Below are 26,694 nucleotides of genomic sequence, written 5' to 3' on the forward strand. Positions count from 1 at the left end.
GTATTGTTTATTTTTAAACTAAACTAAACTTTTTTGGCTATATATGTCAATACTGATATTATTTTACAGAGTTTTGTCAGAATAATATTATTTTAAAGTGTGTCGTCATTATTAACATGTATATACAATATTATTGCAAAATGAGAGTGGAGGTGTAAAAGAGCACACCATTTGAGGGGCCACATCTTGCCCACATGAGCACCAGGGTTGCCAGATCCCAGTGATCAAATAAAGCCAAGATGAGAAAAAATAAAAGCCGAAAAAAGCCAAATAATTTTACTAACCACAAAATTACAATTTAATCACAAGTTACACATAAATTACATAAAAATTTATTCTTCAAAAAGGTTGTCCTCTTCATTGTTGACAGACTCAGTAGAGAATTTCTTAGAATATAAAATGTCAGCTTTGAATCTACTCAACATTTTGGTTGAAGGAACAAATTCCTTACAGCACTTATTAGAAGTCAAGAGTTCTGCTCTAATTCTAATTGTTGCTTCCAATAGAGACAGCTGAAGTCTATTTCTTGCTTTAGTTTTTATGCAAGTTAATAGAGAGAACACCCTCTCCACTACGGCATTGCTTATAGGTATTATTTGTGCAATTAAATTCAATTTTCATCAAAAAAGCCAAACAAAATTTTGTAAGCCAAACAGTAATAAAAAAAGCCAGTTTCGAAGAATCTGGCGTCAAAAAAGCCAATATGGCAACCCTGATGAGCACAAACAGACATAGGCGTAGCCATTGGGGCGAAAGGGGCCGTAGCCCCCCCCCCCAATTTTTGTGTCTATGGGCTTCTACATTAGGTGGGGGTGTCTTAAAACAAACACTTTGTAGTTCCCTTGAACTCATGAAATATTTAGCAACCCCCCCCCCCACCCCAATTTTGTTCTGGCTACGCCACTGTAAACAAATACTTAGCTGCGGCGCTGTTGGAATATAATCGACAAACACACAAAAAGTTGTATCTTTATACAAAATCTTTTAACTTTCGGTTCATGTATCCTCTATCAAAGCGTGAAGATGAATGTGATTTGCAAATAATACGCCCTATTAGTAAGTCGTAGGCTCGGCCCAAACGGCCCGACCTGACTGTCTCTACATTGGCTTGCATGTACAATGAGTTTTGTGATGTGATGTTTTGTGAGGTTGCAAATCTGAGTTAATGAAATTCCTCATAAACTGTCATTTTGGAAAATAGGCAAAATCTAACGTATTTGACGCTATTTTAGACAATGTAAATCCGTTTTTTCTAAAGAAACATGCCTCCGGGTTCCCACTATAGGGTAGATTACAGTAGGCCTATTATTGTAAATGCTGGTTGATACACATGACATGTTTTGAAAATATCTTTTAATTTTAAAGTAGCCTGTACACTCAATAGTTTTGATCAACGCATATATTCGAGCGGAGTGTCACTTGGTTTGATTGTGTAAGCTAATCTAAAAATAATAATTTGGCCTAATAGGCTACCTTAGAACCGGTAGCCTATAACAGTCTAAATGATGCAAAGTGAAACTTTGAAATCATGAAACTTTGACACATTTTAGCTTCTTCAGGTTGGCTATGGACTGATGCAAACACGATGAAACGTTTTTGAGTTGGCAACGCGGATGGCATCTTCAAATTCTTTTAAATTGTACGAACGTTGACTCAATAAGTCCTCATATGGATATTGGTTATAAGTCTCTTTTAGAAATTCAACAGCTTCCTCCAAATGGCGTGGATGGTAATTATGTACTCCTTTAATTGTGACGCACTTTCGTATCACCTGAATATAGCCAGTGGCAATAATCTTTTTAGAAACTTTTATCTGAAGCGTAAGTTTGGTGTAGGATGCATGGTTTATGCTTACTTCTTCTCCAGTGATCGAAAGCTGAGAATCAGGATGAATCATTCCTACCCAAACGTACACGCCTTCGTAACGGATTGCGGACATGCCTTCATGAAGAACATTGGGATTTCCGCAAGCTTCAATCACACAGTCCGCGAAGGCTGTGTTACATTTTATTTGTCAATTATACGAAAACCCAATTACGATGATGGTCAACAGAAATTTTTTGCTTAACCTATTAAGTTTACCGCTTGGCTCCATTGCTAGATCTTGGCAAGGTTCTCCACCGAATCTCTCTACCATGGCAAGCCTACCTTGAATGTTGTCGCAGCAAAGCACCCGCTCGTAACCTTTTTGCCGAAGTAGAGCGCATGCATACAGGCCAAGCATACCTGCTCCTTGAACTACCACAACGCGATTGGTAGCTGGTGTTCTAAGATAAGATACATATCATTTTTCCTTAAAGTTGCTTGTAGCCTACTCCATAAAACAAGATTTGTAAAATCTCCAGTAAAAAACAAGTAACTTATAAACTGATGCTATAAGATATGCATTACCTGGCTTGTTCAACAGCGTTCACCATTGTCGCTAAAGCGCAATTTGCTGGAGCGACGACCCGGTCAGAAATCTCTGGTGGCAAAGGAATTATCAGTGTGCTTCTTTTCAAAATCATGTGCGTAGCGTAACATCCGCTGAATCCATTTCCCGTAGTGATGGCAGCATGCCCGTATTTGAATAAATGCTTGCATTTTTGAGGGCAACCTAGTCTGAAATTAAAGTCGTATTTCTAAAAATTCGCCTACACAGCGGACCGCCAGACCCATAAAGGTGTGTGATCTGTTTTGACAATCGACAAGTTCGTGCAGTACATTGCTTGGATTGCGGACAACTATAGGTTCGTTACCGGTACTTTTTGTGTAAAAGATGCTGTTGCAAATGTAGTAATTGCCGTTATTGTGCCCCCGGTAACGGTTACTCCAGGTCAAAACATATGTGATGTTAATCGCTTGCAATTTTACACGACATTTCTAGGTTTAAAAAGAGCAACAGAGGCTAAGATTAGTATTAAGGATTAATTAACATGTATTGTTGAAAGCATGCTTGTTAAAATTTTGAAATAATCACGTGAAAAGTACCGAGTACCAGGACCGACTGAAATTTCTTGAAAAAAGTAATTCGGTACAGAGATTCACAACTTTTTTAAAAAGTACCAGCCGTATCGGTACTGAAAAAGTACCGCGGTACAGTAATTCAGTATTATAGTACCGCGGTACTGCTCGCACATGCCTATATTGAATATGCACTACAAACCTACCTGCAGGTAGAACATTCCGAGCAAGCAACAGTGGCGCTGAAAGTCACCCTGGTTCCGTTCTCGAGCGGAACGGTTCGATGTTCTTCTTCAGGTACTCGTTTGTCTTCTATAATTTCGCACACGGCTTCATGACCAAGAATAGAGGGCAAACACTCCGACCGCTTTCCTAAAAATAACGTTTTTGGATAATATGGCAACATAAAAATAGTTTGACATATTAGCTGTTAGTGTTGCGCAAAATACTTGCTTTCAAGTTGTAGTCCTCCAATGTCATATATTGCAGTTTAAGCAATAAGTAGGCCTACTATACTTAAGTGCTGTCGTGTTTTCATAGATTATGTTAAAAAGTTATGTATTATGAACAATCTCGCTTTATGATGTAAATGATAAACGGTTAATGAATTACTTATATAGCTTTTCTAGGAAATCTCGAACAAGAGCGCATACACCAGGCATTGATGACGGCAATATTACAGGTAATCATTGCAAACAAGTAAGGGAAATTTTTTAAAGGAAAAACTGCATGGACTTTTAAGAATTGGTAAATTTGACTACTGTTAGACATAAAAACTGGCTTCATCACTACTTCGCTGCCTTTTAAAACTTCTAAAATTAATAGAAGTATGTACAATGTTTAAGTTTTCTGACCTGTTCATCAAAAAAAAACAAATTGCTTACTACCAATGAAAAATTTGCATTTGCGAACTATTTTCTTTCCATTGGATTGACTTTGGTCATTTTAATTAACATGTAACATTTAAAACTGCTGTCGTTGACCAATAACTCAAACAAAAATGCCAATTTTTGCCTAAATTTTGCAAATCAAAACTAAACATTTCGATGTAAAATACTGCAGTATGAGTTAAAACATGTTCCAATACAAACTTGAAGAATTGTAAAAGGCCTCTTTTATAAGTTTATAAATAAGCTTCAATATATGTTAATATTTTTAGATTTTCACCTCTCATGCTGGTGATATTGCTCACATTTATTTCCGTTCTCTACGTGGACAATTGGTTCAGAAACTTATAGCTGGTTGTGATACTGGTGCAATACTTAATACTTTATTTTAACCAGTTGTAAGGCAAACGCCGATTATATTATTATTATTATATTGATGATATGGTACCTGAATAGAACTATTAGTCGTCATAACAACCTTATTAAGACTCTTGTGTGAATTACCTGAAATTGTTCGCAGGTCTGAAGCACATATTGTAGCTAGTCTGACTTTAACTAAGACTTCTCCACAAGCAATTTCAGGTAGTTTGTTGCTGTGGTCCGTCAACCATTGTGGTTTATGTTGAGAACCAAAATATACCAACCTAGACACTTCTGTACCGTTCATAACTATATATAAGCTATATATGATGATATATTATACACTTAACATTTCTTCACCGTCACTCAGAAATATGCTTTTGCTTCGCAGTTTACCTCTGCTGATGCTGACGTTCGCTGGCGAGGTACAAGGCAAACACACGAACACAAATATTGACAGGCGTATCAGAATAGCTTTCCACTTCCTTATAGCCGCTTGCAAGAAATTTCAATGCGGTTTTGTGTTTTGCCTTGCTCGAGGAAATTGAAAGTTAAGCGGAAATTATTTCCAGTCAATTGCGATGACGGCTCATTCCAAAAATGTCAACAGCACGAATATTGAACTTACGTTTAGCGTAACCTTAAAACTGAATGAACAAATCTGAACAAACATTGGCATTTCACCTGCAAGCCAGTAGCCTAATAAAACAAACAATAGGAAGAAACGACTCTACAGGCTATCGGTACAAAGAGCGGTAGGTTAAATCAGGTACAAAAGCCACAAATAATGCCTCGGGGGAAAGCCTACAGGCAACGCATCGCCCGCAAAAACAATTGACAAATGCGTTCAAGTCAAACATTTTTAAATAAATAGTTTTATAAAATAGCTGAATAGTCGCGCAAAATGAAACTTTTTACAAAATATTTTTTGTTCTGCAAGTATTTACAGACATTTATCCTGGCAAAAACTCAATATCAACGTTCGAATAGTATGCAACAACAGATAGGTCTTCAACGTGTCGTTGATCCACTCCCAGCGCTTCTTAGTCCGGCCGACCTCCTAGATGCTCTTGATGTTGCACTACCACTCATTAGTCTCGTTTTTAACGTGGGTTTAGAATCAGGAGAACGTTGACTGCCTATATCACTTTGGGTAATAGAAGAAAGATCCACTAAACTTGCCAAATCGCTGACCGAATTGCTTTGATCTGAACCAATTGTAAGTTTGTCATCCGCCATCTGCCAACAGATATATGTTTTATTTGTGAACTATAATTAATCATTATAACAGTATCTTTCTCATTTTTAACACTCGATGAAATAATTTACAAAGAAAAGGCAAAATTGCAAAATGACAAAAAACTCAAGAATTTAATTTTGCCTAGCCTAAGACTACATTGTAACAAAATTTTCTGAGGGAAGAAATTTGAAGCAACTCTATTGAAGCTTTAGTAGGTTTGTAGTATAATTAAAAATATAAATAAGATGTTTTTAAAAATCATAGACGATAATATTCTATAGGTTATAAGCGTACCTGTACGGAAAGTGAATCCGGTTTCAGTGGCTTGGGTGTCCAAAGATAGCTGTCCGTATAAAGAGAAAATAACGTTCTGATGTTTCGGTTTGCTCTTTCAATTGCACTGGAATGAAATGTAACTCTTATGATAAAGTTATAGAATATGACAGAATGTCGTAAAAACAATTATGGAGTAGTTGTAATTTACGGAATATATTACGATATCATTATAACGCAAATAATGAATTGTGTACACGATACCTCGCTAAACGATGGTTTGGCGTGTAGGGCTCTTCGGAAAGTTCGGATTGAGAAATCATTGTGTTGACTGAAGCACTAGACCGAAAAACAGCACGTGGCTGACCTGAATCAGCAGATTTGATAGATTCTGCGAGTAAAGATTTCGGAATACCCTTGTAGGCAGAATCCAGGGCTCTCGTATGAGGTCTCATGGGCACATTCAAACTTTCGTGGTTTTCACCACTTGCCCCAAGCGACGTGTACGGCCTGGAAAGAACTACACTGTCACGAGTTAACCTTTTCTTCTGCTGTTCCTTAAGAGCTTGCTTCAAAGCCATTATACAAGCAAAGCTGTTTTTTGAACTATCTTTAGCCGGTGTGCTTTCGGCAAGTATCTGTGATATTTTACTTCCTCGGCGTAGCTGTGGATACGAGAACTCGTTCATAGGAACGTTAATATTCCCCAGGTCTGGTTTTCTTGGCCTGGCCGACTCTTTTCTAGCACTGGATAACTTTCCTTTACCAGTTCTTACGTTACGTTCACGACGTTGGGATTTCTTGATGGAAGATGCAGACAGAAGCGTGTCTCTGGCAATAACCGACCCTGGGAGATCATCGCCATGTTTATTCTTTTGGGATGCGGGTATGCTTATCACACTTCCTTCTTCGGGTACAGAGCGAGCATTAGCAAGTACTTCTGCGATATCTGGTATTTGTGCCGCAATATTAGGAATAACCTCCCGGAAATTCTACAAAAATACAGAAGGCTTTAATGTAAAAGTAAATGAAGAACATAAACAAGAAGATAATAAATGATTGCAACTTTTGACTTCCCTGAATCTGTGTGCATATTTTGGAAAAGGTCTCAACTGAGAACTTCCTCCATTTTTTTATTCCTGTTAAATTTTAATGACAAATTTGAACGAGACAAACCTTGCTGGATGCAACGCTGACCCTGGATAAAGCGCTTGATACAGGTCTAGAATGTTTTCTGTAAGGATCTGGTTCAAATAGCAAACCGGACATTGCGACCGCTTCCTTGATTGACGCAATTCCATCACCTCCAGAGAAATCTATTCCTGAAGCTGCCTCTACGTCCTTGTCATCCGACTCCGGCATTGTTGTCAGCGTCAAGAGCGGTACCGCGGACGTGAGCCTACTTTCAGGAATTCCATTGTTTGTACCTGTGCGATTCTTCTTATTTGTGTTCTGTGATCTGCTGGAAAGCGTCTGCATAAATTGACCCATTCTCATTTTCTGCTCGTTCAAACCTTCTTTCAGCCATTCGGATGCATTTTTAAATACTTCGTTGTCTCGTATCGTGCTGCACGCATTGCCGTATCTTCGAAAACAAGAGACGTCCTATTTAAAGTGCTATATATTATAGATTACTGCATTAACTACAATTTGCTCTCCTCTCATGTTATTGGTGTTCATATTAACAACGGAAACGTTGCATGAAATCATACTTGACTAGATCCATGCCGATGCTGTAATATTTATTCCTGATTGCCAGCAGCAGGGCAGTGTATCCTTTTTTGTCTCGCAGGTCGACATCTAAATCAAATTTGGCCAGACGCAAAACTAGAATGCGGGAAGCTCGAAAATGTCCATTGAGAGCAGAGAGCATCAATGGCGTACGACCTGAAATAAAGTGGGATGGTTATAAAAACAAAACGAGACATTCAGCTGCTTTTGGATATACAAAAAAGATTATAGTTTTGAGCTCAAAGACAAACATGTTATGTAAGTGTTACTTAACGTGAGTAGCCATACTGAGCACAAACCATCGCTGTCTTGTTCATTCAGTTGGATATTGTCTTCTTTTAGTAGAAGCTCTATCACTGTACACTGACCACTTTCGCTTGCATAGTGAAGCGTTGATCTCTGCTTGTTATCCACTGCATTAATATTTACACCGGATTTCATAAGAATCTGGTGCAAATCGACAAATAAAATAAATGCCTGTTAGAGTAAGTTTTGAGGGAGATGAATTCATTCGCTTTTAGAATATAAATCTAATTCGAATTTCAAAACACATTCTAGTCGGTTACATATCTAATACTGGTATTAAAAGAAACGGCGTATTTCATACGATGTTTACAAGGACCCACATTACAATACGTAGCCTACTTTAGAAATCTTATAAGCGGAGTCTTCATTTTTCAGTTGTCCTGCTTTGATAAGCGGAGTGCGGTTAAAATCTTTCTTGTCCCGAGCTTCATAATCAACGTTTAACGACAGGAGCAATCTTACCTACAAAAACCAGGGTATTACTTGCTTAAAGTTAGCTTCAGTCTTGGAAGTTTAAACTTTTTCTTTATCATTTCACATCTTTAAAATATTGAAGCAGTTTTAATTTTAACTTTAGAAGCTGTTGTGTCGTGCATATAATCATCTTTTTGCCATACCTGGTGTATTCTTTCTTCAGTTATTGCTTGATTTAAGCAGTTCATTTTATATGAGTGTCTGTGCTAAACTGACAAGCGCTTCCTTATTGTGCCGTAAAGGGATCTTACTACGTTTACATAATGAAATTGCTGAAACATGAAAGGTGTCACTGTAACAATACGGTGTCACCAGTGCGAGCGTGTCAGATGTCAACAAACAAAGCTGCGCTTATAATAAGATAGCTTGTGGAGGTGGGTAGATAAATAACACTAATGAACTAATTGTCTTTCAATTGATATTTCCAAACATGTCTCTAAATTTAAGCCAGTGTTTCCGATCGTTTTTCGCGGGAACCCTTGCTCCACTTTGATTTTCATGAAAATTAAACAACCTACCATGATTTACTCTGGACCGGATTAAATTTAAGTAATAAGAAGCTTCGGGCTGCCGATTTTGCATGACTTTTGTGCTAAGTTATAAATTTTCATTTTAAATTCTGCAAACTTAAGTTATTACTTCAAAGATTTTTCCAGAGCTGTACAGTTGTATAAGTTTTTCTTTTCGATGGTGACGTAATAATCAAAACCCGACAAAAATTAAGATTTGCATTTTTACCTCCTGGTAATCAAAAGCTGTTCGTCATTATAACGCAGCGTCGTCATATTGAAAGTGTAAGCTATAACTATGATGTGATATGTTTTTGTAAACCTAAACATGTGCTGATTTATGCTTATGTGTATTTTCAGTTTATTCGTTCCGTCATTAACTTGTCATTTCTGATGTCAGAATTGGGCACGAGAATTTTGCATGTGATGATGTGGCACTTTTCTGTTTGCAAATGCAAGAGAAGAAGCTAAACTCGACGAAATCGATTTTCGATGGGTTAATTTTTACCCCAAAAATATATGAAAGCTTAGCTCGGCGAATGTACTTTGTGATGGCTTAAGTTACATGTGTTTGGGCACGTTTTAACACAAGATATGTTATTGAACTATGTTTGAAACATGGTGATTAGTCAGTTTGACTGTATTTAATGTAATTTCTATAGACCTACATATTTACTTTCTGTTTCTACTAATAGTTTAGTTTGTTGTAATCCAATACTTCCGCGCTCTCCAAACTTTTTTATATCTCGGACCAATCACATGCGTATTACAATTGTTGCAACTATGAAAGGTGGTTTAAAATAAACATATAACAATAAAACAGACATAAATTTGTCGTAATTTCAATATTAAACGGTGTTATTTCGAATTTACCTGAATATATTCACCTAATGTTACTGTCCAGGTAAAAGTTTTTTGCTTTATAACGCAAATATAATTAGCAAAGCTCATGACCGCCTATACATAAGCATGAAACGGTAACGCTCTTTGGGCTGGTGCTTATCGGCAGAGTTGTGAACAGGCCTTATTCTTATAAACCTGAACAGGGAAATTTATTTCAAGCCCGAGTTAGGTCCGAAAGGTAAATTCACTGAATGAATCAACGTCATCTTTTTCCAAGTTGCGCTTTACTCTCTGCCGGAGGTTTTTAGCGCTCTGCATGCATGCTTATTCGTGTAAAGAAAATGAAATTACGATGATAAAATAATATGACAGAGTGTGAGTATGAATTTGGGCCCGAATCCGGCCCGGAGATATTTCATATAGTGATAATACATTATACATAAGATATCTACAGTTATATGTCCGCGATTATTGTTTCTCCTTGTTTAGACAAAGGGCTTCAGAAAATAGTGGTAAAAACGAATAGATATAACACTCACAGTCTCATATATCTCGTGAAGCGCTGTTTCCCATTTTATAGTAAGTTTATAGGCTTATTTGCTTACAATTGACCTCTGCTTGTGGTGCTATTGCAGGTTGGAAAAAAAATGATGGCAGTAGCCGAAAACAGCAATTTAAAAAAGTGTAGCTTAGACCTGAGTGGAAAAAAGGTAAAATATAGTGTTTGCGGATGCGGATGCAGATGCAGATGCGGATATTGATCACGCTTTAGAAAGGAATCACCAAGATGTATTCTTTAACCAGGTAGTGCATTGCTACACTCTAAAGTTGCTACAAGAAAAATCTTTACAAAAATTAATGCAAAGAATCAATGCGACAGCGTTTCAACGCGTCACATATGCTTAATATAGCCGCAAATGTGGTCGTTGCTGTAATGATTTAGGTCTAAATATATTGTACAATGCTACCTGTTTGTTATTTGGTATATGTTTTAAGATGTTTATGTTCATGTGCAGCAATCATGACGTAACTGGTATGCTCGATTGTGAGCGTCGCCTGTGAAGCTGGGGTCAAGACGCCCTTTTTGAAGAGTCAGATTGATTTATCGGAGTTAGCCACTCATGGCTATAATAGTCAGTTCGGCGGCATACTACGCGTATTGAAACATACGATACGCTACATTGCAAATAAGATATTTTTACAAATTATAAACGAAACTCAGGAATTTCATTTAACCTGATTCACGCCAGAAATAAAATTGTTTATTGTTTATAAAATTGTTTTTCAGTCCGGGATCAAGAAATTTTAGGAGTTTTCACTTACTAAACTTCGAAAATACGTTTTTAATTCAATAACTGGTAGACCTACTTAATGACTTGATAGACAGCTAATAGGATAACTAAAGTGCATCTTGTTTAGGTACAGTATCAAAGAAACGGATAGCAAATTCAATGGCTTAGGCTATTTGTAAAACTACGCTTTCTACAGGCTACTAGTCTACTTAAATGATTTTAGATTGATCAGTAAACTGAATGGAAAATAAAATGCAAATTTAAGTCACTGCTTGTTGGTGTTATAGGCTCAAATGTTTCCAGGAGGGGCACAACTACGGGCCTGATTGGCAGGCGACATCTGCTATTTACAAATCTGACTTGAAATCCTGTGCGATGGCCAATTCACAAGTGGCGAAGCACAGATGAAACATGAAATTTACGCGTGTGATAATAGCTGATCAGACTGTCAGACTAAACAGTCAAGCCATTGGTTGTTTATCGTGATAAACATTGTAACCTTTTAGGTATGTTGGACTGTTGCAAATTTACAAGCTACTTGTTCACGTTAGGAGGCCTTTTGCAAATGAAGATCGCAAATGGTTTTTAAATTCTATTTAGCAACTGAAGACAAAAATTGTTTTTCAAAATTCATAGTGGTCTGTATTTATCTGTGAGTAGGCCTATATTTATAGGATTGTAGCCTACATGCGTTAGGTCTACTGCCTTTCACTATAGTATACTGTATTCTGTTATAACGGGAAGAAACTGACGTCTTCCGTATACTGGTTAAGCTCTTTTCCTTTTGAGGATGTACCCAGACAATACGTCTCAAATTTCGATATCATCAGTTGCACAATCGGCGACTATCAAGCTTTTAATCGGGTTATATAGTAAAGGGATTGTGTTCATTGTCAACGACACCAAACCACTTCCGCGTTATGGCGGTTACCAGTTTCCTGATAATTTTTTCCTTTACCTAGTATTTATTAGCGTAAACTAGCAAGATCCACGAATAAGAAAATGAATAAATTACAGTACTATATACATACCATGTAAGGTACCTAACCAACTGCATATGCGAATAACTTGAATAAGCACGTTGACTGATTCGGAAATTACTTAACGGTTAACCTAATTTCAGGCTTTCAGATGAAGTAGGGATTTATGATAAAAATATCCGCTTTTGTTGCTTAATACATTACAATCTGCCTATCACATCTTTCATCGAGACTCGAAAACCCGTTTCAAACTTTTGTCATAGACTTTTTGCATCGAAACTGTGTTCTAGTATTTTTAAAATCTTTAAAATATTTGTATTGTATTAAACGTTTTGAAACAAATAATTTAGGCGAATCAGCCGAACTTGATAATAAAGATTATTATCGATTATCATAATATCAGTACAATCATTACATGCAATATTTATGGTACAATACTAAGAGTAAAGATATTAAAACATAGTACATATAATCGTATCATCATGATTTTATATCAAAGAAAAATTGTTATGTGATATCAATGTAACAAAAGCGATTCGGGATTTGGAATTGCATGGTTAGTAGAGCGTGTATTTTCCGTTGCACTTATTAAATACGGCAGCAAACCGTGACATGTTCGCGGTAAAATTTAAGATTGCAGGATAATCCACAGAGGCTGTACCCGAAAGTCTTATAACTTCGATTTTGAAATCATGGTACACTAATTCGTTCAAGTAGCAAGGTTAAAAACCAATTTTTTTGGTCGTTACAGTAAGAAGTCTTAAGAGCCGTAGACTAGCCGGGTCGGGCCATCGGTTGTATTTTGCTAGCCTACACTGTAAAAAATCTTTTCTAATTATAAGTCAGTGAGACAATTGAGACTAACTATAAGCCATACTTTTCGTTGGAAGACTAACTATTAGTCTCAATTGTCTCACTGACTTATAATTAGAAAAGATTTTTTACAGTGTAGACCAATTGGAATAAACCACCTTCAGATCTTACAAAAGATCGCAGTAAATTTTCCTAGATTTTGGTTTAAATAAGCCTAAACGACTGTCTTTTCCACTACCTGATTAGCCTTAGCTTGGATAGGAATACAGGAAATGGATTATAGGCTATGCCATTCATAGACCTATAGGCTATGTTGAAATACAACTAGCCTAGTCCTATACGCAGGGTTGCCATCAGTCTCAACTCAAAAATAAGGACGACTAGAAAATGAACGAGGAATACCACCTTAAACAGTGTACAACAAGAGAAAGCAACCAATGTTCCTAAAAAAAAAAAAAAAAAAAAAACAAGACACTATCTGCATGTTCATAATTTTGGTATCTCTTTGGTACAAAATGGTATCGTAAAGGTGACAAAATGCCCAAAATAAGGACAAAAGTGCCCACCTTCGCCCTAAAAATAAGGACGAAAGTGAAAATAAGGACATTTTTTAGAAAAAAGGACAAACATATTTTCTAAGACACGGACCTTTAAAATAAGGACAAATCTTAGAAATAAGGATGGTATGGCAACCCTGCCTATACGCCCTACTGATCGTGATTGACTGAGTACTGACTAGCCTAAAGCTGCTGAAATACAAATACTAAGGGCACTGCCTGACTGAGCAAGTGTTGAAATGCAGCTACTGAGTTTTTAGGTATTTGGTCATAGAATATATACTGAACTTGCAAAGTTTCAAGTATAAACTGATAGGTTACAGTAATTCCAAAGTTTGGTGGGCAAGGTTGAAACTTTATTGACTGAAAGAAGATCGAAAGATGACTGAAACGTTGTATTCGGAATTCCTTAGGGTTCAGTTTAAAAGCCATGATGCCGAAGACAGGTAAACCATGATTATTTAAAGACTTGAATTTTGGAAACTTCAGCAGTCCAGATTGGAAAATTTGCAAACTGTGCGGAGAATTTTCATTTTCACAGTACTTTGTTATAGGCTATGTTTTGATCTTTGCTGCACATAGATTTCTTTCTCCAAAACAGAAAATTTTCCAATCAAGTCAAAAATAGGCCAGCTAGTTTCAACCCCTACTGAAAAGTTTGCTTTCAGTGCGGCGGATAGATGCGCCAATAAATGTAATGCCAAAATTTGCCTAACGCCAACGGAATACCTGTAATATAGAACATTAGGAAAAATGGCAATTCTGCGCCAGAAAATTGACGCAGAAGCCAAACTCCGTCGCATCATACAAACTTTCCAGTAGGGGTTTCAGCCAAATAATTTAATTTTTTATATATAACGAGTTATTTCAGAATAACATCACTTATACAGGCAGGTCAGCATAAAAATTACAGTGGAACTACAAACAACAACATCGCCTCTGCACAGAAAAGATCTACTGGTTCGACTTACCGATGGAAAAGATCCTTTTTTTCTTTATACCCTTTGTCTTGGAGAAGAAGACTTCCAGTGGTAATTTGAACAGTACCGTATATTTGTATATATATTTTATACATATAGTGGCGGCTCAAACCAGATAGTACTTGTATATATATAATTAAATTTTCATTGCTTTGTATTTTAGCTTGAAAACCCAACAAGGTTTGTTGGTGGATTTTAGTGCCTTTCCTCAAAGGTTTATTGCATTGCTTGAACAATGTCATGCTGAAGAAAAAAATGATGGTCCAAAATTTCTTTTGCAGGTAAGCTGCTTAATTATCAAGGTTTCACTAAATGCTTACTTTAGTGTTACAAGTAAGTGGATGGTGCTTGTTGTTGTTGGTAAGTGAATGATATTATTTGGAAATGCCACCATATAGTTAAATTAACACATTGACAATTTTGACACGATAATCTGCTGGCTGCTGCTTCTAACAGTGATATGACTCACCAACATGTCATAAAATGACATTGTTTAAAATTTTATTTTACTTACAAGAATTCACTACTGTGAAAGCTTAGATGCACTCAACAATGATATGACATGATTCAAATCATAACCTTAGTATATATATAATATATAGTGTTGACTGTGGTATGTTAGTAGGTTAAAGTCATTCTTTTTCTAGCCTGTCAATTTTTTTAAATGAAATTATTTTTGTATTGTTGGCATCAACAATAACAACAACAGTAATGATTTTATTACAAAATTTTACTAGTTTGTAACGCCATTACTGAAATATGGCATTCAGATACGTTTTTCTTTTTACTTGACTTATTTGCAGGCGATTGTATTTGTCAGTCGCGACCTCATAGTCGAATAAATTTTTTAAAGCCATTCCTTTTAAAAATTTTGTGTTCTATGCATTCATCTAATGTGAACTCAAACACTTGCTTTCTCATTATGGTAGTAGTAATTATAATTGAGTTCTTGCTATACTGGTGTAATAAAGGATGATGTGACATTTTGTGTTTTATGAGCCATTTTTGCAACGAAAAAAAGGAACTTAAATGATTAATTCATTGACTATTTGCTTTATTTGTCTGGAATTACTAATGCAACTTCCCTAGTTGCACAAGTTATGAAATTTGAATATTTCTTAGAAATCTGGCTTTCAGTTGGAAAAAATATGTTTTTTGTGGGCAGTATTTATTTGTTGTTTGTTTAATTTTTTCTTAGTCATAAATTACTATATTGTGAGCTTGATGCTCATAATTCTTGTCTAAAACATATCACAGTTCTTGTAATTTATTATTTGTTCTCAGCATGTGCATTTAATTTGCTAATTGAAAGCTAACTTATGTCAACTACTCTCTATTCTAACCATAATCTACGCAATTTTATAAAGACGGAGTCATAAAAACCTTAGTAAGTTCTTAAACACCACCAGTTTGTCAGAAACGTAAGCCAAGTCCCCTTATGCTTCTTGGTTGTCGCAAAGCTTGTGAATGACGCAGCCAAGTAGCAGGAAAGAACTGTGGTGGACTAATAATTATGTATCCAGTTCTGTAACATTTAAGTGTGTTGATAATTGGTATGTCTCATCACTGTTGCACCCAACTCTTCTAGGTTGATATAAATCCTCTTCAATGCATTCCTAATCGAAATCCCTACTTAGACTACTAATACATTTACTGTTTTAATACATGAGCTAACTTTTCTGTATTGTTACCTAAAACTTGCTACAGTTGCTACTGCGCTATGCACTAAAGACTTGAATAATTTCATGTTTTCTTTAGTTTGTTATGGAGGATGGTTTGACAGCTGGATTTGGAATAAACCATGGCAATGGAGCTTTAAAAGTAATTGAAACGAATCCCTTCAAACATTTGACTCATCTCACCTTGAGCTTTATCCCTGGAACAGACAGTGATGTGAAAAAATATCTTGCCTCGTGCTTGAAAACCACGCTGGTATGTTTAGTTTTATTTGTAGTGTCAGCATTTTGAAACGTAAAAAACGTATCATTAACACAATAACACTAGAGCTAGAGTAGCTGTAAATGTTTTAGTTGCACACGTTTTAAATAATAACTACTCTTATTCTTAATGCAAAATGAGTATAGTTATTACTTAAACATCTGCCATTAAAATTTTTGCATCTCCTCTGGCTTCACTGTTTCTGCTTCGAATTATATACTCGATTTTCCCAACATTTTTCTCCTAAGCTTATCATTACCATCAAACTTTGATTAGTTTGCTTAAAGATGATAAAATGACTGGAAAAAATTTCAGGAAAAACAATTAGTACTTAGAGAGAAGTTGGCTGCAACTGAGCGTGACCTTGGAATGAGGCTGGACCAGGCCCGTCAGCAACTATCAAGTCGAACTCGTGAGTTGGACAATCTCCGCAGTGAGGCTGGTGGCAGATCTGAACGACTTGCGTCAAATCATGCACGTGAATTAAACATGGAACGAGAAAAAGCTTTAAAGGTGGTTGGTTGTGTTATTGGCTTTTATGACAAGTATAGCAGCAACTGCCTGTTGGAGTTAATATGTTTTGTAAAATTGCAAATGTATGGATGAATAAAGGCTGTTTATTTACTTTAGATGCAAGAAGAAATGCAACAGAGGTATGACAAGGATAAAAAAGAATTAGACACATCTTATCAAAAAACTCTTCGCCAAAAAGAATGTCGTTTGACAGAAGTGGAAAATATAAACAAGGTAAGTGTAAACACTGACACTGTATTGTTTTTACAGTAAATTTATCAGCCCACGTTTAAACCTGGCGAAGTAAACTATAGTTAGGGAGTAGTGTATAGTATAGTTAAGGATATTACCGGCACCACAGACCCAAAAGCTCTGAATGTATAACCTTTTAAGTCACACCTAAAAATTTTATTTAAACTTTACTTTTTAATTCAGTGCGCTCATTTCCGCAGGATTTAACTGATAGGAGATATCGAGCTGAAGCCACCATCCGAGAACAGAAGACCAAATTAACTGCATTGGAGGAGGAGCACAGAAGATGCAGAGCAGATTTGCAACAAACCAGACGTGAAAATAGCTCTCTTGAGGCTGAAAGACATAATCAGGTTTATATAGTGTATGGTCTATATAGTATAGTATAGTTTATACTCTATGCATCTATGGTCTATATAGTGTAGGTAAAAGTAAAACCTTTTATTTTTGTATTTTTTTGAAAACCATTTCCAATTCAATAAACTTGAATTATGACTACTTTCTGTATAATCAAGCAGCTTATAGCAGATTCCCGATTTTTGTATTGTGAGTTATGATACTGTCAACTTGATAACGGTTTTTTATTGTTTTAGGAGAAAACTATACAGCAACTTAAAACACGAGTAGCCGTGATGGAACAGGAACTCCTTGACAAGGAACAACTCGTATCCAGGATCACAGCTTCACTGGATGCTGCACAACAACAAAAGGTAAAACATTGTGGCGTAGGTCTCAGGTCTCGACACTTAAACATTGAAAGTGATGAGCAAGTTACTCAGCTACTTGCTGACTCTTGTCTTGATTACCACTATCAGTCATTACATATTTTAAAGCCAATGGCGTATCCACTACTGGTGGTATCTGTTATGTTTGATTTAGTGGATTGGCATTAGAAATGGGTTTTTGTGCATGAAATATGTGTTTATTTGATTAAATAGAAAAGTATATGCATGATTTTATTTTCTATAGGCTATGAGAATTAATAGACCAGTTTGTATACTGTAAATGACATCTCATTTTTATTCGGGTAGCTTTAAGTGGTATTCTGGTGTGTTTAGGAACAACTTGATGGGAGGATAGCAGAACAGCAAACTCAAATTAAAAAACTAGAAGGCACAATAAAGACCATGTCAGATGAAATTCTGAAGGTACGCAAGCATTGTTTTTGCTTTTGTCAATGGCTTATTAAACAATCATTCCATCAAGAGTCAAAGAAACTGCATTCGTGGAATATCCACCATGTTAGAAGTAAAAATGTCGATGCGCACGAGTTGGTGTTTTCAGTGCAGTTAAGAAATCTTTGGATGGTTGTGGTGGCGTTGATCATTTAAAATAATTTTCACAATTTAGAATCGCGTAAAATAATACGGGTTTGTGCAATGTGCATGGTTATGATAGTTGTTTTTTATTATGAAGTCTGCTAATACGGTGACGTTTGCTGTCAAAGCTTTTTGCTCATTGCTATGTACTGAGGAAAACAGTTAGTTTTGTGCAATATGACTGACAATAAGAGCTCACTATCCTTTTTGGAACCAACTTATTAAAGTAGCACTGCAATAAATACGCAAGCTTTACTGAATTTTGTGATATAATTTTGAGTTATTTCTAAACTAGGGAAACGAAATCATCAAGAGATTGCAGGATGAGTTACGTGGATACATGGCGAAAGTTAAGCTGAAGAATGAAGTGACGACGAGACAGGAGAATGTCCTCAGAGAGAAGGAGCAGATGTATGAGAAGAACAAGAGTGAGCTGGAGGAAAAGACAAAGGCTCTTCAGGTGTTGATCATCACAACAACTCATTGTATTATGTGTTTTATTTGTTTAGGGTTGGTTAGAACTCAAATATTTTTTATATAATTTGCAATGATCTATCCTGCGTCTAGCTGTTTATCGCTCTGAACTTGTTACGTTTTGACAGACAAGGGAGGATGATTTGAATAAGTTAAAAGAACAACTTGAAGCCGCTCTGTCCAAACTGGAAGAAAGCAAAGGATTGCTCAAGACCAATGAGAACGGTATAACTGCAGTTTTGTAAAGTGATTGGAAAAATCCGCAATATCCTAGTTGAAATAGGTGTTCTTTAATTTAAAATACTTGTTTTGTTCAATAGTTATCAACTGGTTAAACAAGCAGCTAAATGAACGACAAATCTCCTCGCGCCGGAATCCCCCTCCACCTTCGAACCCACCTTTGCCCCAACATAACTCACTTCCAACTTTTGAACAACACCACGTTTCACCACTGAATGCATATCAGCCTACATACAAACAGCAAGTGGTCAGTGCGTAGCTAAAGGATCTACTTTGTGTATTTCATTAGATTAGTTTTAGTCTAAATGCTTTTAACGTTTATCTTCGTCCTCATCAACCTATTATCAAGTTAAATAAATTATTTATCCCTTACGCAATGTTTTTATGCTTTGTGCAATTTGTATTATTTTTTCCTTTACTTAGCCTAACTACAGCACTCCAATTGGTGGAACAGCTCCGCAACCTCCGCATTTATCCGTTACGAGCGGAACCCCGGTATCCGCGATCGGTTCAAGCCCACAAAATCTACCGACCATGTCGCGGGGCTCATCTACCGATGCTGGACGGATACCTCGACCCAGCGTGGCTTCCGTACCTCAAGTGGTTTACAAACCTGGGAAACACAACAAAGAAAATCAATCCCCCAATGCGGCCTCAGGGTAATATCGTGCATGTGATTTTTTCACTTGACTGTTTGGTTTTTGACCTAGTAAAGCATTTATGTGGAATATCTTGCATAACTTTCTTTGTATTTACTTATTAGTAACGAAGTAGTTGCAAAATTATAATATTTTTTTTTCTGGTGGGTAATGGTTTTTGCAGGGAAGGAAGTTCGTTGGATCCCAAATACTTTGCCAGATCGAATGAAGTGATCACTGTTCGAAGTCTGTCGCCTGCAGCTGATACGTCACCGCCGAAAGAACATGCCAAGAAACCCCCCATAAATCCAGCCACGAGACTAAGCCAACAAGTAACTTGAAACTGAGTTTAGTCAGTGTCTACTTGTTGGTGGTCGGTAAAAGTTTTACCGTAAAACATATATCTTACAACTACTATTGTTGTGCGGTTATTTTTTAAAACTACTTGATTATTATTGTTGAATATTATTCTTAATAATTCCAGTAACATAAATTTCAGGTCATAAATAAGGCATCGGTGCCGCGCGGCAACGTCAAGTTTCAGCCTCAGCGTCAGAACGAGATCGTTTCAGCATATTTCTCCGGAACCAAACCGAAACCAACTTAAACCGGTGCGATCCGGTTTAAATCTTCGTCGTGATAGATAATTCCCGGAATGACATTGCCCGTTTGGGAAACCGGAGATATCCTGTTCCATTTCTCATCGCTATCCCAGCATCATGTGCACTGCTACAGAGCCTTCAAACACTTGTACATATTACAGACAGTTCCGTGATGCTGTCACCGATTTTCTACCAATTAGGTTAAGCAACTTTGGGGCAAGGAAAGGTTGCCTATATAATATATGTGCTATTGGTAAAACTTGAGATTTTTTTTGATTATTTATTGTTTCGCTTTCAGTCTTGCGATATTTTTCGAGCATGTTGTTGCTCGTAGCGTGGACATGCTCTTGTACCCGTTTTTTTCGATTTATTTGTTATTTACTACTTGTGCTCGTCATATATCTTTAGATATTCTACAAATAGCGATAATACTAAGTAGATTTTTGAAGATATAGTTTGCTGCGACGAGGGGGAAAACGCCTCATTGAGAAAGAATTGCCGTCACATGGGAGCGTTGTTGGGTCTAAGACCAACTTCAGCGCCAGGCCTAGATCTTTTCATAACAATGGAGTCGCACAACTCTTCATCCTTCTTGCAGCATACGTATTTCTTCTGAATAATTATATAAATATTTTGGAAAGTACTTTGTCGTTTGGTTTCCAAGCAGCTTCGTTCTTACTTTTAGGTTCCCCATCATAACAGGTGGGTGCTTAAAACTCGCAAATTTGACCTTTTAACAACTCTTCTTCACACTAGCAAGCTTTGAGTAATCAGTTGAGCTCTTCACCGCAAAACATGGAATTGATCGGTTTTGTGGGTGATGCATGCCAGCCAAGTATTTTTCCGATGTGCCCAGTTCGCACAGATTATGAAAGTTTACGCGTATCAAATTTAGATTTTGGTTTTCGGACAGCACTTTGGCAGACGTTTACTTCCTGGAGGCCCTCGAAGAACTATTTTTTAGAACTTATAACACAAGTTGACTTGATAACGCGTAATTAGGCGGTTTCTTATCCGTTACTGAACGCAATCGCCACTGCAAGAGCGCACGTACTGCCAGGTGGGTCTTTCATTTTTCTAATGACATTTTCTCTGATTTTTGCCCACACGTTGCGATGCGTGACAACAGGAAAATGCACAGCGCGTCATTAAATATGAGGTATGATGGAGTGGATATGAATACTATCGGAACTCGCTGGAATGTTACAATCGATTGCATCACACAGTATTGTAATTTATAAGCATGTGATTACAATAAAAGGCGGGTGAAGTCAGTTCACTCTTAGACCGTACTCAAAACATCTATCGCTGTAAAATGATCAGAACTCTAAACTAATAGATCTTTTCAACAAGTTTTTGTAGATTTTATTTAGCCCCAGACACAGCATGGCAATCTGTCATAGGAATGCTATCAGTTGTATCCACTTCTAAGCCTAATGCGACGTTTTACACCTTGGGATGCGTTTCTTCATGTAGTCAGTGTTTGTAGAAGACGTTCTGCGGTCAATAGTAGACGTTTTGAAATCCACGTGGATTAAGCCTGATAACTACTTTCAGGCTGCGGTCGATCGTCGATTTGGCCTTCTGAAAAAGTCAACCCCTTATTGTACTATTTCACTCTAACTTTTAGGTTATATCTTTCGTAAAATTACTGGTATCTTAACTGGTTATTAAGGTTAGACCTACTTCTCACTTATATGCAAGCTTGTAAAGAAAATAATATCCAAAAATTCCTTCTTGTGTCTAAATATGGATATAGTTTTTATTTATAGAAGTAGTCTATAATTGCCACAACCACTATGTCTCGAGTCATCGAAAGGTGTGTAAGGGCGAATTCACTTTGAACAAAAGTATTAGCAGTTTAAAATAACCGCCTAATCCTACCGAACCAACACATTCTTTCATCTCAATGTGTTGTAGCCCGGACGCCAAATTCCTTCATTGGTCTGAGTTAGCCATGCTAATAAATAATGTATGGTTCCAAGTAATCCAACTAGTACAGGAGATTTTGTGAATTTTATGCAAAAAACGAAGTAAGCGCACTAGCTTGAAACCTCTTCGGTATTTAGCTATCAGTCATAGTTCAAAATTTGTCGTTTAAAGATTAACTTCTATACTTATTGGCGCCGGACGGAAACAAAAAATTACCATTGCTCACATTAGTCTCTTGTCGGTGATGATTGAGGTTTGTGGTACACTTCAAGTCGGGATGTGTTTACAATAATTGTCTACGATTTTGAATTTGAACATGCAACTTCAACGTTAAATATAAATTGCAAAACACAGCGCGAGTTGAAATGACAAGCTAAATCATTTTGTTGCTCTCTATACAGCTTGTCTCATGAACAAAATTCAAAGTTATTTTAATCCATACAATGCTTGTCACCTGCAGTTTGTATTCGCACCCATACATGGTTTTAACATTTTCTCTAAGGAATTGATGTATTCCCTTAACATGCAACATTACTTGCAAAACCGAAAGATTTATTAGTGTAGGCGTGTACATCAAAACCCTAAAAGCAACTTTACCCCCTAGGACGGGACAGGAAACCAACCCCTGAACGTTCAGAGCCTTAATTTCAGTGTCACTTTCAACAGCTTGGCCGGAATTAGGTGTGTAGGGCGAAGGAGGCGGCATGTGACGTGTAACACGTGCAAAGACGTGGATGGATTGGGATTTAGTTTCTCAAAAACCCTTCGCTTTCAAGCAAAAAACTTTAACAAAACAATCCCAGTCTTTTGTCACAACATACCAAGATTTATGACGCATTCAGCACGTCAATCTAATAAATTCTTGTAAAGTAAAAAATTGTAATTAGAAGCCAATTTGTCGAAGAGGACTTTCCTATATTAGATTGTTATTAACTTTGAAATTACTTGCAAGAAAGGATAAAACAAACCTCAGACGTCAATTTTTTTGACACTGAGCCACGGGTGGCTTCATTTTGTTTAATATACAATCTATCTAATTAAAAATTTGATGGCATAATTAGTGTCTATTTAATATGTAATAATCGCCTATCCAACACCAACGCCACGAAACGCATTTTTCAGATTAGTTGCTGCTCTCACGACTATCGTTTTGTACATTTATAATGATCTACAAACTCAGTTGATCAAGGATTCTCAAAACTTAACAAGACGTCATTCTACACTTAGTCAACCACAATTACTATTTCAACTCATTTAACACTCACTCACTTCAACACTTCTAACGTTTTTTGTAACTTATGAGATTCCCGGACGTACTGTTAAATTGAAATGTATAAATGCAATTATTGCTGGGAGGAAAAATAACTTTTTATGTTATTTTAAAAAAAAACAACATTCCGCTTGTATGAAACATAATTGCGGACATTTTCTGCGACCCTACATGTACGGATGATATTGTCATTAATTTTGAACACAGTCTATTAAAGGTAAATACCAAGCTTTGATCATTTTGAGATAAGTAAAAAGTGAGGTACATTCTCAAATATTCTTTGGATGGCGATATGTCGCATCCAGGTTTTATTCTAAAGTCATTTATGTCGTAATTTTCATAATATGTAAAAAGATAACGTATATGCAGCAAGGTCTCACATTCCTTCAATTTGATCTCTTATGTGTTTTTAGGTGAGTGTACCAAGATAAACGTTTCGTAGAAATCGTTTAGCAAATCAAAATAAGTTGCTCAAATCAGCAGAGTCTATAAACTTGCTGATAAGAGATCAAATATAAAGTCAGATCCTTCATCCTTGCTTACTAATTGTCAAATTTATTTTTCAAGTTGTGGCCCTGTCGCAGATCGACGACTGACTTCATTCGCCCATGGGCGTGCGAAATACTTCGCCGTGTGTGGCCGATTTGTTGTGTAGTGCCCTAATCCAGTGTTATATCAAACTTTATCGTGAGCCGTCAACACGGGTGGTGCGGTTTCCCGGATTTTTTCAATAATATGTTTTTATAAGCACCGCAGTTAGCAGCTATTCGCCTATTTCTCTGATTCGTATAAGACTGAACGAAATGTCACCCGTTTTCTTTCGACGCTATCAATTAGTCGGAAATTGTACCATTGTGTAACAATGCGGCTTCGTTACAAGATAAATGCATGCGTGTCATGCAGGATTTGACAGCGCCAGCTAACCTACACGACCTTCGAGTAAGACATGCCATCGACACATCTGTTTGGTGGTCTGTGTGGCTTTTGTAAAAAGAATCTGTGGAAAAACAGGCTTTAGTTTTTCTCCAAGAATTTTACAAATACTTTCAATTTAAGTAAAGTATACTTTCCCGTTAAAAATTATTCACGTCACATGCAAAAGTTTGTTCAACACAAGCAAATTTTTTAAAGTGTTATTTGTTAAAATTTTGTTAGATTTCGTGAAAAAGTCAGTACAATTTATTTGAAATCGATTTATATTACAAGTAACCTGGTTTTCATTAACCTTGCTTATGCGATTTCAGTTCGGTCTCAACGTAATTCTGTGATATATCATCATGGCTCCGCTGTTTACCAGGACGATCGCCATTCTCCAGGGACATTAAATTACAATGCACTATGACCCTGTCAATTAAGTTTGGTTTACCAGTCGAGAAAACCACTTGGACACAAGGCAAAATTTCTCTCAGGTTACTTTTAATATTTCATGAGGTTAAACAAGAAAAAAGCTTCGACTGCGCTCGCACCATAATGAATGTCGATCTATCAACGGCGACCAAGACGTGACGCTTCTCTGGAATTTGATAGAGTAAATGAATTGGTTAGGACATTCCTCGGCTCGCGACAGGTGTTGTTCCATTATAATGGAAGATACGAGGACCTTTCGGCATAAACACAAAGCCATTTGGCGACAGGCCTTTAATTTCAACGGAGGTGGTCCAAAAGTGCTCGGGTTCGACTGTAGTAGGACTTGTCGGAAGCAATAACATGTGAGAAGACCACCCACCACTTAGAAAACAACGTCCTTTGCTGAACTGGGTCTATGAAAATAAACCTTCGTTGACAGTTCCCCAATGTAAAGTTTATTCCTGTTTGATACGATGTCAAATATTATCACTGGTACCCGATGGGGCAATGGTTTATCACAAAAGTTTCAGAACAAAGCCAAAATGCTGGTTTCATGAAGGTAGCAAATTACAATTACATCATTGAAGTAGATCTGTCGAGTTTGAAGTTGTTTCGCTTCGTCACTTCGACAAAGCCAAGGTTTTAAGTGTTTACGAGACGAATACGTACCATCTCAGACAATGAGCTGATTCAGATCCACTCAAAGTTGCGTTTAAAGATGTTTTGACACTGAATTGCAATCCCAAAAATAGCAAAATTTCAACTTCAACTTTCAACAAACTTTTGCGAAGACCATTTGGGGGGAATTTTCTTGATTTCAATTTTTTGCGATGAATATTTAAATACACAGCCTTTCGAAATAAGTAACAATGATTGGTGTAATTTTGGGCGTGTTGTTCGTTACATCATACCATAACGGTTGAAACTTTAGATTACTTTTTTGCATGAACATGGTATTTAATTGGGTATTTGGAAACCTTTGTAACTAAAGGCAGTCAAACTCAAAGTTTTTTCTTTGCGGCCAAGCGCAACGAGCATTTGCATTAGCCGTGCTAACATTTTCCTGTTTGACTACGCGATCAGGCAATTATGTCAAGAGCGTGTCATTTCGAAGGTGGGTCGGCATGAACGCTACCAATGCTTTTAAACCCTCTTTGCGCCCCTGATAACCCCTTTACTTTGTTTCTCGATTGTTCTCAACTGAGGCGGATAACAAAATAGATTAGCGGGTCCTGTCTTTATTGGCCCGCTTTTACCGCCGGTGTTTGTGACGTCCCTTTCCTTTATTGGTTATGGCACTGGATGCTTTTGTTAGGTTAGTTATAACACGAGGTATTAAACGCTTGACGTGTAATGCTTTCTGCTGGTAATATCGAGAAGCCAAATGGTGAAAGTGGGTTTAGTCAGTGCGTGGGACATTAGAAGGGATTAAACTCCGAGCACGGTGGTACTTTCATTCTAAGTCAGTGCGACCGAGGACCTTTGTAGAAATATAACAGTGAGCTGACAGTTTATTCGAGCCAGTACCCACAGCAGAAAGGATGTTCCTTTCCATATTAACACGATAGCTGAGAGATTTTTTTATCAGCCGGAATTTTCCTTGGGTACGAGGAGTGGCCTTGCTTTTGACACAAAGTACAATGAATGGACGTTTGTTCAGCGCCATAATAACGCAAAATATCAGGGACCAAGAGCAAGGTCTGGTCAAAGATAGTCAAAAGCAGCTTGAAAAGTAACACATTCTGACTGCAGTTCGAATTGCACGTGACTTGGTTTTAACTTCCAGTTTAATGAATTAGTTTGCGGTTAGAGCTTTCATGTATTAAGCCTGATCAATGACTCTACGCTACCTCACCTTGTCAGGTCTTTACGAATGCCTGTGTCATTTTGTTGTTAACAAACAAACGTAGTAAAAGACGGGACGTTTTGAAAAATGGCTTAAAACTACTTTGTAGTGATCCTTCATTTCGAAATTTCCAAA

General features: G+C 37.0%; 3 protein-coding genes across 4 annotated transcripts; 1 reads left to right on the forward strand and 2 right to left on the reverse strand.

Moving 5' to 3' along the window:
* Positions 1-1,470: 1,470 nt before the first annotated feature.
* Positions 1,471-4,872, reverse strand: LOC143460788 (uncharacterized). 2 transcript variants are annotated; one of them, XM_076958417.1, is made up of 6 exons: positions 4,335-4,872; positions 3,150-3,315; positions 2,392-2,601; positions 2,083-2,267; positions 1,856-1,995; positions 1,471-1,771 (listed from the first exon to the last, which is right to left on the reverse strand). In XM_076958417.1, exons 1-6 carry the CDS (start codon positions 4,495-4,497, stop codon positions 1,565-1,567), a joined length of 1,071 nt encoding a protein of 356 aa, XP_076814532.1. In that variant the 5' UTR covers positions 4,498-4,872; the 3' UTR covers positions 1,471-1,564. The 2 variants fall into 2 exon arrangements, with proteins under 2 accessions (XP_076814532.1, XP_076814533.1); XM_076958418.1 differs by lacking the exon at positions 4,335-4,872 and adding an exon at positions 4,111-4,278.
* Positions 4,873-5,073: 201 nt separating this feature from the next.
* LOC143460787 (uncharacterized) lies at positions 5,074-8,465 on the reverse strand. The gene is made up of 8 exons (XM_076958416.1): positions 8,358-8,465; positions 8,080-8,202; positions 7,734-7,881; positions 7,416-7,590; positions 6,880-7,288; positions 5,968-6,695; positions 5,725-5,830; positions 5,074-5,429 (listed from the first exon to the last, which is right to left on the reverse strand). The coding sequence occupies exons 1-8, from the start codon at positions 8,400-8,402 to the stop codon at positions 5,202-5,204; spliced, it is 1,962 nt and encodes a 653-aa protein (XP_076814531.1). The 5' UTR covers positions 8,403-8,465; the 3' UTR covers positions 5,074-5,201.
* A 2,559-nt stretch (positions 8,466-11,024) lies between these two features.
* LOC143460691 (spindle assembly abnormal protein 6 homolog) lies at positions 11,025-20,807 on the forward strand. Its single transcript, XM_076958296.1, has 15 exons — positions 11,025-13,654; positions 14,099-14,239; positions 14,352-14,469; positions 15,947-16,120; positions 16,442-16,639; positions 16,757-16,873; positions 17,092-17,244; positions 17,485-17,601; positions 17,950-18,039; positions 18,506-18,670; positions 18,813-18,909; positions 19,005-19,171; positions 19,348-19,583; positions 19,747-19,894; positions 20,062-20,807. The coding sequence occupies exons 1-15, from the start codon at positions 13,590-13,592 to the stop codon at positions 20,167-20,169; spliced, it is 2,094 nt and encodes a 697-aa protein (XP_076814411.1). The 5' UTR covers positions 11,025-13,589; the 3' UTR covers positions 20,170-20,807.
* Positions 20,808-26,694: the final 5,887 nt, after the last annotated feature.

This window comes from Clavelina lepadiformis, chromosome 5 (assembly GCF_947623445.1).
Source record: "Clavelina lepadiformis chromosome 5, kaClaLepa1.1, whole genome shotgun sequence".
Lineage (NCBI taxonomy): Eukaryota > Metazoa > Chordata > Ascidiacea > Aplousobranchia > Clavelinidae > Clavelina > Clavelina lepadiformis.

Excerpts from the sequence above, each read along its gene's own strand:
- LOC143460788 (XM_076958417.1), bottom strand. The coding sequence starts at position 4,497 with ATGAACGGTACAGAAGTGTCTAGGTTGGTATATTTTGGTTCTCAACAT. Across the intron at positions 3,316-4,334 it reads AGACCTGCGAACAATTTCAG|GAAAGCGGTCGGAGTGTTTG; the intron begins GTAATTCACACA and ends CGTTATTTTTAG. Across the intron at positions 2,602-3,149 it reads TCGGAATGTTCTACCTGCAG|ACTAGGTTGCCCTCAAAAAT; the intron begins GTAGGTTTGTAG and ends CTTTAATTTCAG.
- LOC143460787 (XM_076958416.1), bottom strand. The coding sequence starts at position 8,402 with ATGAACTGCTTAAATCAAGCAATAACTGAAGAAAGAATACACCAG. Across the intron at positions 7,591-7,733 it reads GAATGAACAAGACAGCGATG|GTCGTACGCCATTGATGCTC; the intron begins GTTTGTGCTCAG and ends ACTTTATTTCAG. Across the intron at positions 7,289-7,415 it reads ATCGGCATGGATCTAGTCAA|ATACGGCAATGCGTGCAGCA; the intron begins GTATGATTTCAT and ends TTGTTTTCGAAG.
- LOC143460691 (XM_076958296.1), top strand. The coding sequence starts at position 13,590 with ATGACTGAAACGTTGTATTCGGAATTCCTTAGGGTTCAGTTTAAAAGC. Across the intron at positions 17,245-17,484 it reads AGGCTGAAAGACATAATCAG|GAGAAAACTATACAGCAACT; the intron begins GTTTATATAGTG and ends TTATTGTTTTAG. Across the intron at positions 18,671-18,812 it reads AAAAGACAAAGGCTCTTCAG|ACAAGGGAGGATGATTTGAA; the intron begins GTGTTGATCATC and ends ACGTTTTGACAG.